The sequence below is a fragment of the Aptenodytes forsteri genome, unplaced genomic scaffold (genome assembly GCF_000699145.1).
Source record: "Aptenodytes forsteri isolate BGI_AS27 unplaced genomic scaffold, ASM69914v1 Scaffold87, whole genome shotgun sequence".
In the NCBI taxonomy this organism is placed as follows: domain Eukaryota; kingdom Metazoa; phylum Chordata; class Aves; order Sphenisciformes; family Spheniscidae; genus Aptenodytes; species Aptenodytes forsteri.
In genome coordinates this window covers 785,162-799,500 of record NW_008796041.1, presented here as the reverse complement: position 1 = coordinate 799,500, position 14,339 = coordinate 785,162, and the positions used below count along the sequence as shown (strand labels likewise).

Genomic DNA, 14,339 nt, shown 5'->3' with positions numbered 1-14,339 from the left:
GTTGGGTTGACGGTTGGACTCGATGATCTTAGAGGTCTTTTCCAACCTCAATGATTCTATGATTCTATGATTCTAAGACAATGTTCCCATCTTAAAAAAAACCCCTCCTGCTACCAAATGGAAATCTTCAAGTAGCTCAGGGTGTAGACACCATTTTAGGATGCTAACGTTTGAGGCTGGTCCACAAAAAACTCCTCCCTTTCCACATAAATCCCTCTGATTCCACATGAACATCTAGGATGACTTTTAGAAATTTATCAAGAAAATAAAGCAATGCTCTGTCCCCTTCTCCTCCTCCCTCAAAAACAGTCCCAAACAAAACCAAAATAAATTCTCTTTTAGGCTACCTATGACCGTGAAGAAATTTAGTTTAAACGAAAGGTTTTTAAAAACATGCAATAGCTTTTGTAATGCAAAACACAAACTCGGCTGTGACTGAGGGCACAGCTCCCAGGATATTAAATGCTTGTTTTCCAGAAGTTTTATTTGAAGATTTATGTCGTTCTGTGCTTGCATGTACTGTCTCCTCTGTGAACTATGCTCTGGGAAAACACTATGTGATTATGCTCAGCAACATCCTCTACCTTTGCCAAGCTGAAATTCAGGAAATAACCCTTTAAAGGGAATGACCAGCGAGAGCAACGTTTCAGAAAGGCAAGAAAGCATAGTCAAGGGTCCTCTGGTTCTTTCACAACGTTATCTCATCTACACTTATGTTCTCCATTTTTGGCTTTCATTCAACAAGAGAGAAACCAGCCTCAACCACTCCCTGTTTCACATCACAGATCTTTCTGTTCATTTACTAAGTGGATCTTCTGCCTGACTCTTTCTGCAGCATGGAAGGTCACCTTGATCCAACAATGCACTTGGTCTCCTCTTCTGACAGAAACTAGAATCTATTATTTGGTACAAAACTCAAATTCTAGGCTATGGGATTTTTATTTTTTTTATGTAAAGATTTTTTAAAGTTCTTGTTGGAAAGCTTTCATATTTGCATTAAAATGTACCAGCAAGAACATCTTATAGCTAAAAAGTGTGATTGAGGTAAGCCTAAAATAAGCCCCAAAAGCATCAAAATTATAACTTCTATTGAAATTCTACCTTTTAAATTAGAGCAAAGGGTATGATTTATAGAAACAGTTGGCACCGATGACGTGGGGCTGCTGCGGTTTTCACTTAGCAAAAGTGCAGAGCAGTTCTGAGTCCAGAATACATGTCTTGATTCACAATTCACACCTCTCCAGCAGTCAGTCAGGCAGTCAAATTCCTCCCTGTTACCAAACACAGATTAATCCAGATTTCTTCAAAGGTCAGATATGAGCCCCAAACTACTTGTCAACACGCTTGCCTCTTTAAATATTGCAGGGAATAGCCAAAGCATTCAGGTAGGAAAGGGATTTTGAATCAAGATGTCAAAAATCCTCCTCTCCTGACTGAGATCAGCTGGGGTAAGTAGTACAGTTTCATTGTTTAACCAGCGGAGCCATAATATTTTACGCCAAATGAGGATATGGCTCATAAATTCTATTTAAGCTCCCCATGAGCTGAAGTGACAGGAATTTTCCACAACTATCCAGTATCAGCATCCAAATAAAAGCTCTCAGTGTTATGCCAATACTCTGCAGTGGCGAAATAATCTGGCTGTGGAGAGAGAATGAAAAAAGATAGCTCGATATTTGATTCATCTATGAAACCAGAATGTTACTGCAGTCTCCAGCCACAAGTGTACACAAACACACACTGTCCACACAAAAATATAAATGTCTAGTTGTGTGTACATACAATCACAAACAGCAGTAAGAATCACATTAAGTAACCATGTAATTTTTAACCACCCTTTGTATGAACTCATTCTCTTTAATTTTTTAGCATCTCTGTAGCTAATGTACTTTGCCAGTGCTTTCTTTGGGATAAGGAAAGTATTTTTTATTCATACTAAACATGCAGTATACAATTATAATGCTAATCTTAAGGAATTCTAATGTATTTAAATATTTCCCTCAATAGGTGCTTGGGAAGTCAAACAAAAAAATAAATGGACAACATTAGCAGAAACATATATTTTTGAAGAATGAGTCCGTTCCAGCTGGCTGTGGTATTTCGACCGAGCTGTGATTAAGCTTTCATTAGTAAAAGGGACAGTATCAGGAACAGTAAGGCCAAAATCAACCTGCCTCCACCCATCTGCAAAGCTCTGAACTAGCATCTGACCCCAAATATGAACCTTAATGCATTTTTCCAGACACTGGGCCCCTTGATTCTCTTGCAACAAGCACCAACACGCTTCATTTAGTGACTATAAATGCCAGTATGCAAAAAGCTGTCTTCTCTTACTTATTCTTTATATTGCTATTCTACTCAGTTAGAAGTTTTCTCTGCGTTGTGCCCCATGAGTAACATCTTTATGCGCGACTTGCCTAAAGGTCAAAACAATCTCTTTGCAGAGATGGCTTCAGGTGGAACAGCTGGAGGCCACGGAGAGCTATCAGGAAGGTCCTCTGATAAAACCAACTGAGCTCAAAGTTCTTACATCGTTCATCCTACCTGCTCCAAAGGTAGCATTTGGAGCTACTGGGAAGTCTTGAACTCCCAGTTTCTTGGCATATGCTATTTTTTCTGAGCAGGGCTAATGCAGCCTGAGGGCTGTTGCAGCTTCGGTGAAGCTAGCGGAGGGCAATAAAAGCACAGGGGAAGACGGCATGGGTGCAGAAAAGAAGTTTTCACCAAGTCACACCCGAGGGCAATAAAAGCACAGGGGAAGACGGCACGGGTGCAGAAAAGTTTTCACCAAGTCACACCCACTATTTTTGGCTCTCATGTCAACAGGGAGGAAGACAAGTGTCAGACATGAGAGCTGTTAGCTATCAGGCTACTTTTAAACTGGGATAAATCCATGTCATTCTTTGCAAAATGAATAGGGTCACAAGAGGCAAGGGACACGCCTGCCTGAGCAACCCTGAGAGCCCCCCAGACACTAGTGTATAAGCACAGCATTTAAACTGACTGTAGCTCTTACTCACCAACATCTTTCTTTTTGGTTAATCATATATTTTTGTACAAACAGGGGGATTCTATATTCACACAAGCATAGCAATTTCTTTCACTTCTTAGCAATTGCAGAAATAGATGAAAAAATCCAGTAGCTCATCTCGAATGACTTAATGGCAGTACAGGATTACTGCCTATCATATATTTTCTAACTCTTTCTTACCCCAAATGCCCCTAAGGATTGGGATTTAACTTTGTTTCTTTTAGAAGATTATTCTAATTGGACAGATACTGTTTTTTCCTGATACTTGATCTAAGTTTTATTTCACCTCTTATGATGGTAAATCCTCAGTTCGGTGTACAATCAAAAATAATTCCCATTTGTCACTGGCATTTGGGCAGCACTTGGCCCTGGAGGAAATAAATGCACCATCTACATCCATGCTGCTGTGGATGCTTGGCGAGGTACTCCCGCAACAGCATTTATCTTCTCTGTATTCCTCGCAATATTTGAAATGAACATACTGTATAATAACACAGCACATTTTCCTCTAAGGTATTGTCATGAATTGGCCACAAAATAACATTAGTCGCTGTCTGGCGGATACTTGCTCAAGTGATGGTCTAGAACACAAACTCCCTTCAATCATTTGAGCCATTCGCAGTTCAATGGAAATATAAAGGTATCATGTACCTTGCATCTCAGCGTGAGGCTGTAATCCCATTGAGAGATCCTGGCGGCGGTAAGGAACACCAGACTGTTTTGTTTATTTTCACGGTGGAATTACAAGCTTCACTTATGGAGCTACCTGACTTTCAGTTCTTAGTTTAAAACTAATCTTATCCTCTGATTAGCGTCTTATTTTCCACAATCTTATTTTCTTCAACCCAGAATCCTGTCCTCTATCTTGAAAACAATGATAAGGCTCTATTCATACTTTCTTAAAGATCATTATAGACTTCCAATTATTCCTTTCAGACATGAGCTTCTTTTTTTCTTTCTCTTTTTTTTTTCCCTGTGTTTCTCCTTCAGAAGAGAAAATTTCCACTCGCTGCAACTTGTAATGGTTGCAAGTGGGATCGGGTGAGCGTTCCTAGAATGAATGATAGAGGCAATGTATTCATGAGATTCCCTGATACGTTGCAAATTCCATTTGTAAAGAAGCAAAGTTGCTTATTCTAACTCCTGCTTGCGTATCCCCCCCCTTCCTGCGACGGGAGATAGCCCATCTCTGAGTTACAATAGGGCGAGAGCTGGGATTGACTGCAGACTGCTTTAATGCCACTCTTAATGACAACTTGTGAAGATTAGGAAGTTGTCAGAATCAGATATCAGCAAAAGCTCCAGCTTCCTTTGTGAAGTCAGTCTGAATTAATTAATGGGTAGCTTTCCTTTGATATCGCTTTGATATTTGGCTGCAGCTGGATAAAAATCAACCACAAAGGAAGCTACATTTTGTTTACCACTGCTTAAGACGCTGTTTAGTTCCATGGTTTTTTTCTTTTGCAGTTTTTGCTTTTTTAACTTCCCTGGCACAAGGCAATAGAGACAGGCTTTCGCTAATAAATGGAGTGATGGTGGCATGTTTTTCAATGACTGCTTCTCTCCGCTCCTGGAGATACTCAGGCTACATTCTGGGAGCAAAGCCATTACTGATTTCAGCAAAGCTGCAAGTGAAAAGATGTACCGTTCCAAAAGTAAGACAAACATTAGCCTTGCCCACTCTGGTACTGCTTTTCCCATTAAAAGTTATTTAACACTTTAATGATATTTGCTGTCTGTTTTAGAGGGTGCTGATCACTTGCTCCATACACCGATGGCCTGAAATACAAGCTCTGCAACTAGGGGTCTTCCTTAACTTTTCAGGGTGGAAATTCACAGCCCATTTTAGTGTCTCTAAAGGTTTTGGATGTCTACCACGACAATCAGATGAACATGTCTGTACCCCGACGAGGTGCTTGCACCCAAATGAATCCCTGAGTATTTCTAGCAGCCCCAGTGACCCTGCTGGCAAGAGGAGAAAGGATTGCTCTGCACACCACAGGGGAAGAGCAGACAAAGAAGTGGCTCTTCCAACTAAGCTGATGAAGACGATAATTTCTTCCGGAGCATGAGCAAAAAATCAATTATCTCTCTGGGTCTGCAAAGAGTATTTTTAATTAGGCAGAATATAATTGCCCAAAGTGTGTTATTAGAGCAGGAGGCTCAATCAAGCCACCCAGTTTCACCTGGTTTTCCAGGACATATTATGGGGTGTCTAATGACCACAGAGAAGACAAAACTTATGTTTTCTCTCTCATCATGTATGTTGTCACATACAACAGCACGATGCATCTAAACTGTGTGGTTGATTATCCGACTGAGATGGGAGAAAGCTAGCTAGGGATGCCTCAGCTTCCCGCACCACCATGGGAGTACAAACACTAAATGAGACAACATTGCATCCTTTCGACAGCGATGCACAGAGCCACAGACCACACAGCAGAGGTCTTTGAAAGAAGCAGCACAGCTCACAGGGCTGGACACAATGGCAGAAGGACGCTGAACAAACAATCTCTCTGGGACACAATGGCAGAAGGACGCTGAACAAACGTCTCTGTTATAAACTTGCCATGAAGCCCAGGCTCTTTAGTCATAACATAACTCAGATCCATGGGCACCACACATTGCTATGGAGGCAGGTAAATGGCATCCAAGGGCATCTCTAATGATGTTACTCCCTGATGCCTGCAACATTGTTTATGATTTGCCTTTCTAATTTCACTGTTGTAGGAGTAGTCAGACAGCTAGGAAGGCTCCCTGAACTAGTTTTTCATTACGAAGACAATTTTAACAGCTTGTGTCATGGTGCTAATGAGGCTGACTGAAGCACCTGTACTTTCTGTTCCAGATAACAGAAAACAGCTAACAGCAGCAGCAGGATAAATAGCTGTTTAAGAGAGTGCCTGAGTTATTGTCCTTAGCTAAGCATCCCACCTAAATCTTGGTGAGCTCTGCAATACCCTAGAGTATTCCAGTGATGGTCTCTCAATTTTGTTCAGAGTTTTCCATTCTGAAGTGCACAGGCAAAAGGTTCTCCAGTCAGTGATTTTTGGGTACCCAGCTTGAAAGCGATATCCTGAGATCCTCCAGCCTCCCTGAATAAGATGTTCTAAGTTGGACATTAAATTCTGGAGGCATTTTGCAAAGTGATGACCTCAACTGTCCGGCATTATGGAAATCAGAGGTAAAGCCCAGTGTCACATGCCAGAACAGTTTGGCCTTTTGGAGATGGGCTTCACATTAGGGAATTTTTCTGAGGTTAAGCCAGTATTATGCGTTACTTAGTTTCCATCCCAATATTATTACACTGCAAAGCTGCGAAAAAAAAATCCTGAACTACTCCAAAAGAGCTATCTAAAAAAGCTAGCATGCATCTAACTGCATTTGCAGCTGGGCTAGTGAGCTCTTGCTTCTCAGCAGATCTGCTACACCGGGGAAAAGCAACAGTCTGATATGAATGTCTAGGATCTGAAACAGCTCGCTGATGCCCATACCCTGTGCAGCTCTGCACCCTCCTGACATACCCCAGGGTTTAGGCTGGGGCATCACCCCCCCCGAGTAAGGCAGATCCAGGTTTAGCCTCCTTCTCCCAGTGCTTCAGGTCAATGGATCTTCCTGCACTTCCTATTCTTGGAGAGTATCTTCCAAATGTCTGAAACTTTGCCAAATAATAAAAATACTTACTAGAGCATGGACTCATCCAGATATCACAATTCTTGAGTCACTGCCCTCAGGACTAGGCAACCAAGTGAATTTACTTCCTTTCTCTCAACCCCAAGAGCTTAATACTTTCATACACAGTGGAACAGCTTCAAGAGGAGAAATGGTGATCTCCAATCTCAACTAAGTCCAGTGGTGAAGGCTCTGTTAGGTCAATTCAAGTTAAATCCTTACAACAAACAAGCCAGAGAGGATATGAACTGCATTCTCCTGCATGCCAGAAAGCTATCCTAATGATCAGGCTGTATGGGAAGGTGAATCTGGCCCCTATCCTTCATTGAGAAAAAGGAACAATATAATTATGAATTAAAACGCTTTGCTCAATTTAGAGAAGCTATTTTCACTTAGTCAATATTCCTCTCTCCCTACACCTGCACAACACCCATCGTTCTGCCATGAAACTGCAAGTCTAGCTACTTACAGGGATTTCATTAGGCTCCAAAGTCACTTTTTACTGTTTTATGAATTCAGGGCTGGTGATCCATTCTGTGTTTCACAGTAGTGGTAGATGCAAACCCAATCTTTCTACTAAGGTACCTGAATTTAATGCAAACATTGATTTTTCATTTAAGTGGCAAAGCCAGTTCAACTTTTTTTGAGGGGCAGAGGTGGAAGTGGTGTATTTGCATAATAAAAAATCACTTTTCTGAGCTGGACAAAATGTATTGTTAAGTGGTTCCATTTGCATAGTATTTTAAAGGAAGAAATGGGCCAGATTCACTTTCTCAACATCATTCAATGTCTTATAGCTCAGTTTCTAGGAACAGGCACTTCCTGGGAATTCTCCGCTTTCCCATCTTGTTATTTTTATCATTTAAACAGTTCTAGACTTTTCGGATCCTTCATTAAACAGCATTTGGCCATGCTATAGGGGTACTGAATTAGTTTAATTTGTCATCATAAATCAATCACCCCAATCCCTTAACTAACGTAATTGCTCTTTTAATTCCCTTTGTTTGTCAAAATCTCTCAAAGTCACTGATATCTCATATTCAGGCTATTATTCAAGTCATATTGGATGATTACCTTTTTATTACAGGTAATTTTTACATAATGTTCACACAGTACTGACAACTCATAAGGCCTAAAGCAGAGAAGGGAACTGGATATTAAAACACTACCCCAGAAAGGAGCGTGCCAGGATATTCATTAGAAATGAGCAGAGCTCATGATGTAAAGTGAAAATCAGAAACATATTTGGTTTTTTGCTTCTTGTTGGACAAATGGTATTTTATCAGTAAGTGAACGTGGATTCATAGTAAGTCGTCATGGATGCCTGCATTTTGAAACAGATCATTCTGAAGGTTAAATAACCTGCTAAACTGATTCAGCACAGTGCCGAGATTTCTCTCCCACGTTAGAACCCCTTAAGCCCCATGCACCTGGAGGGGCTGTGACGCTGCCTTGCCGATACATGTGATACCCACACCATGGCACGTAGCAAGACCAAGTGTGTTTTACACTCCCCGTGAAACCTGAGCTGGTCTGCGGGGGCGAGGGGAAGCCCCAAAGCGGACTGGCACCGTGCCGATGATTGTCAGCCTGGTGTAGGGCAGAACGAACCCTACTGTGAATGGGCACCAAAAGAAAAGAATGATCTAAGTTCCTCTTTAAAGATCATTTTTTCATATTCTATACCCCTAAATAGACCCTGAGGTTTCCTTACAGCCAGCACAGAATACTTAGGGAAAAGTTCCCCCTAAGGCAGTCCTGTTTCCCTATTACGTAAACGGCATTTAATAAACCCAGTAGTGATTCTTATAATGTAAAAAATGAAATATCTTTCCCTCGACAACATCTGGCAAAAAAGGAAGCCATTAATATTTTACAAGACAGTTAGATCCTACAAACTCCACTTTGCTGTTAAAATTTTAAGAGCTTTCTCAAAAACTGTATTTCTCCATTGTTAAACCCTTAATTAAGTTGATTCATACAGCTAATGTCCGAATTTCATGCCAGAACTTCAATACAAAGGGTTTGCTGCTACTTGGAATACGTATATCCCACTTGAAATAACAACCACGTAAACCATTGGTCTGCTAAAAGCTTAGGAGTGCCAAGACCTAAATCAGCGTGGGCTGTTAATTATTTCTGTGATAACCTCAGCTGTGAGGATATATGCAAAAATATACATATAGGCAACAAATAATCATTGCCATGTCAGATGAATCTATACATAACAAATACTCCAAAGAGTTTTAGGTGTAGATTTTACAAACAGATTCCCATCGATTCCTGACTTCAAATAGCTTCTGCATGAGATTAAAAGTGTACTTATTCAGCTACTGGGCTCCAAGAATTCGACCGACATACAGTGCTCTTGTGTTACCTATCTGCACTTAGCCCTTGCCGGGAAATCCTACCCAATTCACTAGTTAGCAAAACAGAGCACATTCTGTTTTTAAACTAATGCATGTTAAAACTAAAACAAACAAAAAATGTCAGTGCCACAAAGGCAGCTAAAGCAGTCCCTGCATACAGCTCTTTGAGGTTTGCCCTCTATACAGATGCCAGTTTTCACTAAGCAGCAAATATGCCAGTTTTCACTAAGCAGCAAGTGAGAGCACAGGGGGACTAAGATTATTACATCTACCTGAAGGTACAGAATAAATTTAGATGGGAGGAATTTATTGGATTATTTTGTTTAGGGAATAGAAGTTAAACACCTCTGACAAAGCCATGAGATTCTTAATGAAGATGAGACTAGTTAAGGCCTCCATTCTACATCTCATCCCAAAGCAGCACATTTCTGAGATCATTATTACATTCAAACTGAGGTTTTCTCTTTTCTCCCTTCTGCCTTTTAAAACAAAATCCAAACCAGTGTTCCAAGAAAACCTGACTGTAAGTTGAATAATACAAACCACATCCCTATGAGCTAGGATATGAGCTATGTGCTTGCATGTTATATTTGAAAAGACACATCTGGAAATTCATGTTGTTCATTTACAAGACATAAAAGCTACTTGTGATGCCAGCACCAAGTAAACAGAAGAGAACTGTCCCTATTTCATTGATATGTATCACATATATCGATATGCCTGTATTTCTCAAACACTGTATAGCTTCTTTTGCTATAGGCTATAGGATTGCCTAGTAGCAATCCTACCATAACAAGTGATATCTAAATACATTTTGGGGGAAAGATAAAAGCTCCATTATATGACAAGGAATATTATGACTAACAGAGAGATTATACTAATCATGAGTAAAAAGATGATGTTTGATCCTACTTATGCTGAAAGTTTTTAAAAATTTAAAAAAATCTTTTAAATTAATTTATCCTCAGGAAAATGATTAAAACCAGAAAAGCCTTGAGATGTCAGCTGGTGACATGTTTTTCTTCTTTATCTTTCTTTTTTGTTGTTGTTGCTGTGAAAAAAAATCTGAGAGAATACAGCAAAGTGCGTCATTAACTTCTTATTAATTTTATAATACAAAGGCAATTCAGTAAATAGTGGTTGAAAAAAAATCTGAGAGAATACAGCAAAGTGCGTCATTAACTTCTTATTAATTTTATAATACAAAGGCAATTCAGTTAAAATAGTGGTGCTGCAACTTTAAATTACAGAACTAGCTTGGTATTTAATGAGAGATTTAGCACAGTGGGGTTTCTGTTAAATTAAGTTGTGCCTTCACATCACAGTGGGAAAACAGGTGTATATTGGTTTAGAATTATGGAAATGTTGACTAATTCCAAGGCTTGTAATCAAACAGCAAGGCACCCTACAATATTTTCTTCCAAGATTCTGCATTAATCATTTATGTCTGGTCTCATTTTCTTCATGTCCACTAAAAGGGTGCAGCTCAAAGGAGCAGATAAAGCGCTCCTGTTTTCATGTCTCTGTTAAGGATGAGGTCCATGCAAAAAGTAGATATAGAAACAGAGCACTGCAGGCTTTGCTCAAATACCAACCTAAATTAAACTGAACATGCAGTCTTGGAAGGGGGATAAATTTCACACTAAACCCCCACTTTTTTGGCTTCACCGGTGCTGATCCAAAACCTGCTTACCAAGCCACGTGGAACAGGTCTGTATTTAAGAAATGAAGAGACTAAACCCAGAAATAATCTGGCCTCTATCATTTAATGAACACAGAGGTATTCCTCTCCACGCTTCTGCAGCACTGCGGGTTATACCTGTGCACAGGTAAAACGCAGGCGAGTTCCAACCACCGCAGCATCCCTGCAGGCCCCTGTTCCTGCATCTGCCCTCATTCCTTGCCTTACACTAACAAATCACCTGCCTTTGCCTCGGATTTTCTTCCTGGGCTATTTAAGGATGCCTCTTATCTGAGACATGGTGGTATTACAGTAAAAGTGGAAGGCACAGATTCTTTTGTTTCCAGGAGACACCTTATTACTGAACCTCCTACATACCATATCTCATTTACTGGAAGCAAGCTGACACTTGATGCCCAGATGAACCTGATCCAAATTCATCCCTTCTTGTAACTCTGCCAGAAGATTGCTTCCATTTGCTCTGAGACTGTTTCGCACACGGATCTATACACTACCGATTCCCTGCTCGTTCGGTGAAAGCTGCTTAGTGGGCCAGAGCTAACAACATGAAAATGTCTAAAATTCATATAGGGAGAATCCTGCTAATGTGAAGTGTTTTCAGCATGTGTGCCACAACTTTAAAGTGTGCTTAAATGAAGTTATTTTGGGAATACACAGATGCAGCATAACAGTATCACCATATATGCTGAATGTCAGCACACAGCATGTGCAAAATATAGAATCTGTTATATAATATATGCTGAGTTGTTCTCAAAGAGAAGTAACGAATCTGTATTTGAGTCGCTTCTCTTTATTAGAGGTGTCCATTTAAGAAGTAGGTATAACAACTTATCTCAAAGTAAAATCTTAACATCTCTGGAAGTATCAGGAGTATTTTTAAAGCCCAAGCCCCAGAGTCATGAGAATGTAATTTTCACATTTCCTTAAAAGAAAAGTTTGTAAACTCAGAGTCAGGACAGAAAAACACAGCTTGAAAAGATAAATTTTAAACAACAAAGAGCTAGAGGTAACATTAGAAAAAAATATTATATTTTTGAGCTTTATTTAAAAAAAGATCAAAAGCTACAGTAGTCTCTGTAACTGCTGCATGCTCGTTAGCTGTAAAAAAGTGGAGAAGAAACGATGCCCTGTTCAAGTAAGATGCGATGTAGAGCTGAGCCAGCTTTGTCACCCGTACCTGGGGAGGTCAGGTAAGGAGCCTGCCCCTCTGAGTCACCCGCTGGGATAACGAAGATCTCTCAAAACACAGCAGCCAGCTCGTGGGGCTCAGGAAAGAACAGAGAAGCAAACAAAAGGACTCTCTCTGCTTCTGAGAGGAGGGATGTATAGATCTTATGGTATAGCTTCAGCTCCACCCTACCTGGACCCAGGGATGCTGGCTGGGCAGGGTGCTGCTCCAGCAGCTCAGGACCACCTCCGCTGGAGTGTCCATCCTACCCATCCAGTCAGAACAGCCGCTTGACTCAAAGCATGTTGGAGAGCAATTACACAATGAATTGGGTTAAGTGCAACATTAGCTGAATTGGGTTAGAGAGCATTCATCCAAGGGCTCAGCATTTTCTGGCAGTGGGGATAGAAACCAACAACTGGGGTTGCACAGCCAGAGGATGCTGAGATTCAACCTGAGCTCTGAAGGGGTCTCAAAGGGAATTCTCCCTCAGAGCCTTCCTTTCTCTCTGAGGATGGCACATCCAACCCTCTACACCCTCAAAAACCGAGCCTGCCATTGGGAGGCTTGTAAAGTCTTGACATTGTCCCTTGCAAGGGCTAGTTGCTGGAAAATGTCACCTGAATCTGAAGTGCCACAATTTTTCTTTTATTTTCCTGTAGCTGGTCTACCGCTGCAGATTTTCTACCACTCCTTCCAGCATTTTCACTTGCAAATGACAGAGGACTCCCATTTTACCTTGGTGAATTAGCAGGACTCATGGGTAACTATCTGACATACTTCTCTATGTTGGCCATTTCCATGACAGATGAGGTGGCTTTCCTAACGGGAGTTGCATAAAGTGAGCTGGCCAGATGTGAACTTTTCAAACACATAGTGTCCAATTTCACATACACCACGTAGGAACTAAAGGAGATATTTGCCATATAACTGTCAGTCCAGTCAATATCCTATTTATTTATACAGTGTTGTATACATTTATTTATTTTTGTGTCTGTAACCATACACTGCAACCATATACTTGAACACTTCCTCTACATCAAGAGGGAATATACCTCCATCCTTTATATTTTTCCTTTCCCATTCCCAAAGTATTTGGCTATGTTCAGCAGTGTGGTGGGTTGACCCTGGCTGGGCCCCAGGGACCCACCAAAGCTGCTCTATCACTCCCACTCCTCAGCTGGACAGGGGAAAGAAAATATAACGAAAGGCTCATGGGTCGAGATAAGGACAGGGAGATCACTCAGCAATTACTGTCATGGGCAAAACAGACTTGACTTGGGGAAATTAGTTTAATTTACTACCAATCAAATCGTAGTAGGGTAATGAGAAAAAACCTAAATCTTGTAACACCTTCCCACCACCCCTCCCTTCTTCCCAGGTTTAACTTTACTCCTGAATTCTCTACCTCCTTCCCCCCAGCAGCACAGGGGGACGGGGAATGGGGGTTGCGGTCAGTTCATCACATGTTGCCTCTGCCGCTCCTTCCTCCTCAGGGGGAGGACTCCTCACACTCTTCCTCTGCTCCAGATTTGAGAGTTAAGTCATGCAATTACCAGTGATATACTTCTCTCTATCTGAACTACCGTAGGATAACGCAAGTTACAGTTTGTACAGCACAACCACAACTGTTTTGACCACTAGTGTGATGTATCAGGGAGAATAGATTGCCAAGGAGAGGTGGTGGCAGGGAACAGGGTGACACTGTGCAAGCCGCTACATGGTACCACGCTCTACGGTACCCTGATGTGCAGCCACCACACCAACACAGTCAGGCTGTTTAGAAACCATGTGGTTAAAGGCTGCATTTAACAAAGCTGGCTGTATTTTGTCTTTTCCTCTTCTCTCCCTTTTCAAACTAGAAGCCCCAGTGGTACAGTGTTTTCCTGCCATATGTTTTTCCTTCCTCCCCCTTAAACAAAAAAAAAATTGAATCTACCTTGCACTTCAGTAACTGCCTCTAGTCAGCAGGAATCAGCACTGTTTCCAGCCAAGGGACTTTCTACAGAAGAGCAACTGCCTTTTGAGATGATGCCATTGCTACAGGACTGGCACCGTTACAGGACAGACCATCAGGTTAGCCACCCTCCCTTGAAGAGATCAAGGTCACTTGGGGCACCAAACAGCATTTTGAACAAAAGGGCTATTTTTCTGGTGATAAAATAATTAGGATCAAAAAGTAAATGTACTCACCCCAGGTAAAGTTTTAATATTGTGCAGTGCATTCTGTGCCTCAAGAGCAGCTTTTCTTGTATAAAATGTTACGAAACAACAACCTATAGAGAGAAATGAAAAGCTTTCAGAAATTAGTGAGTATGATTTGTGAGAGTACAATAGGGAAAGAGAAAAAACAGTGGTTGAACAACATATTATGAAAGCTGGAAATGTGAATTATCG

General features: G+C 41.0%; 1 protein-coding gene across 1 annotated transcript in view; it reads right to left on the bottom strand.

The window, feature by feature from the left end:
• CELF2 (CUGBP, Elav-like family member 2) overlaps positions 1–14,339 on the bottom strand; it is a 384,808-nt gene that overhangs the window by 87,274 nt on the left and 283,195 nt on the right. Inside the window, exon 4 of the mRNA XM_009285480.2 lies at positions 14,136–14,218. Coding sequence (XP_009283755.1) covers positions 14,136–14,218 — 83 coding nt within the window. The remainder of the gene's footprint in view (positions 1–14,135; positions 14,219–14,339) is intronic.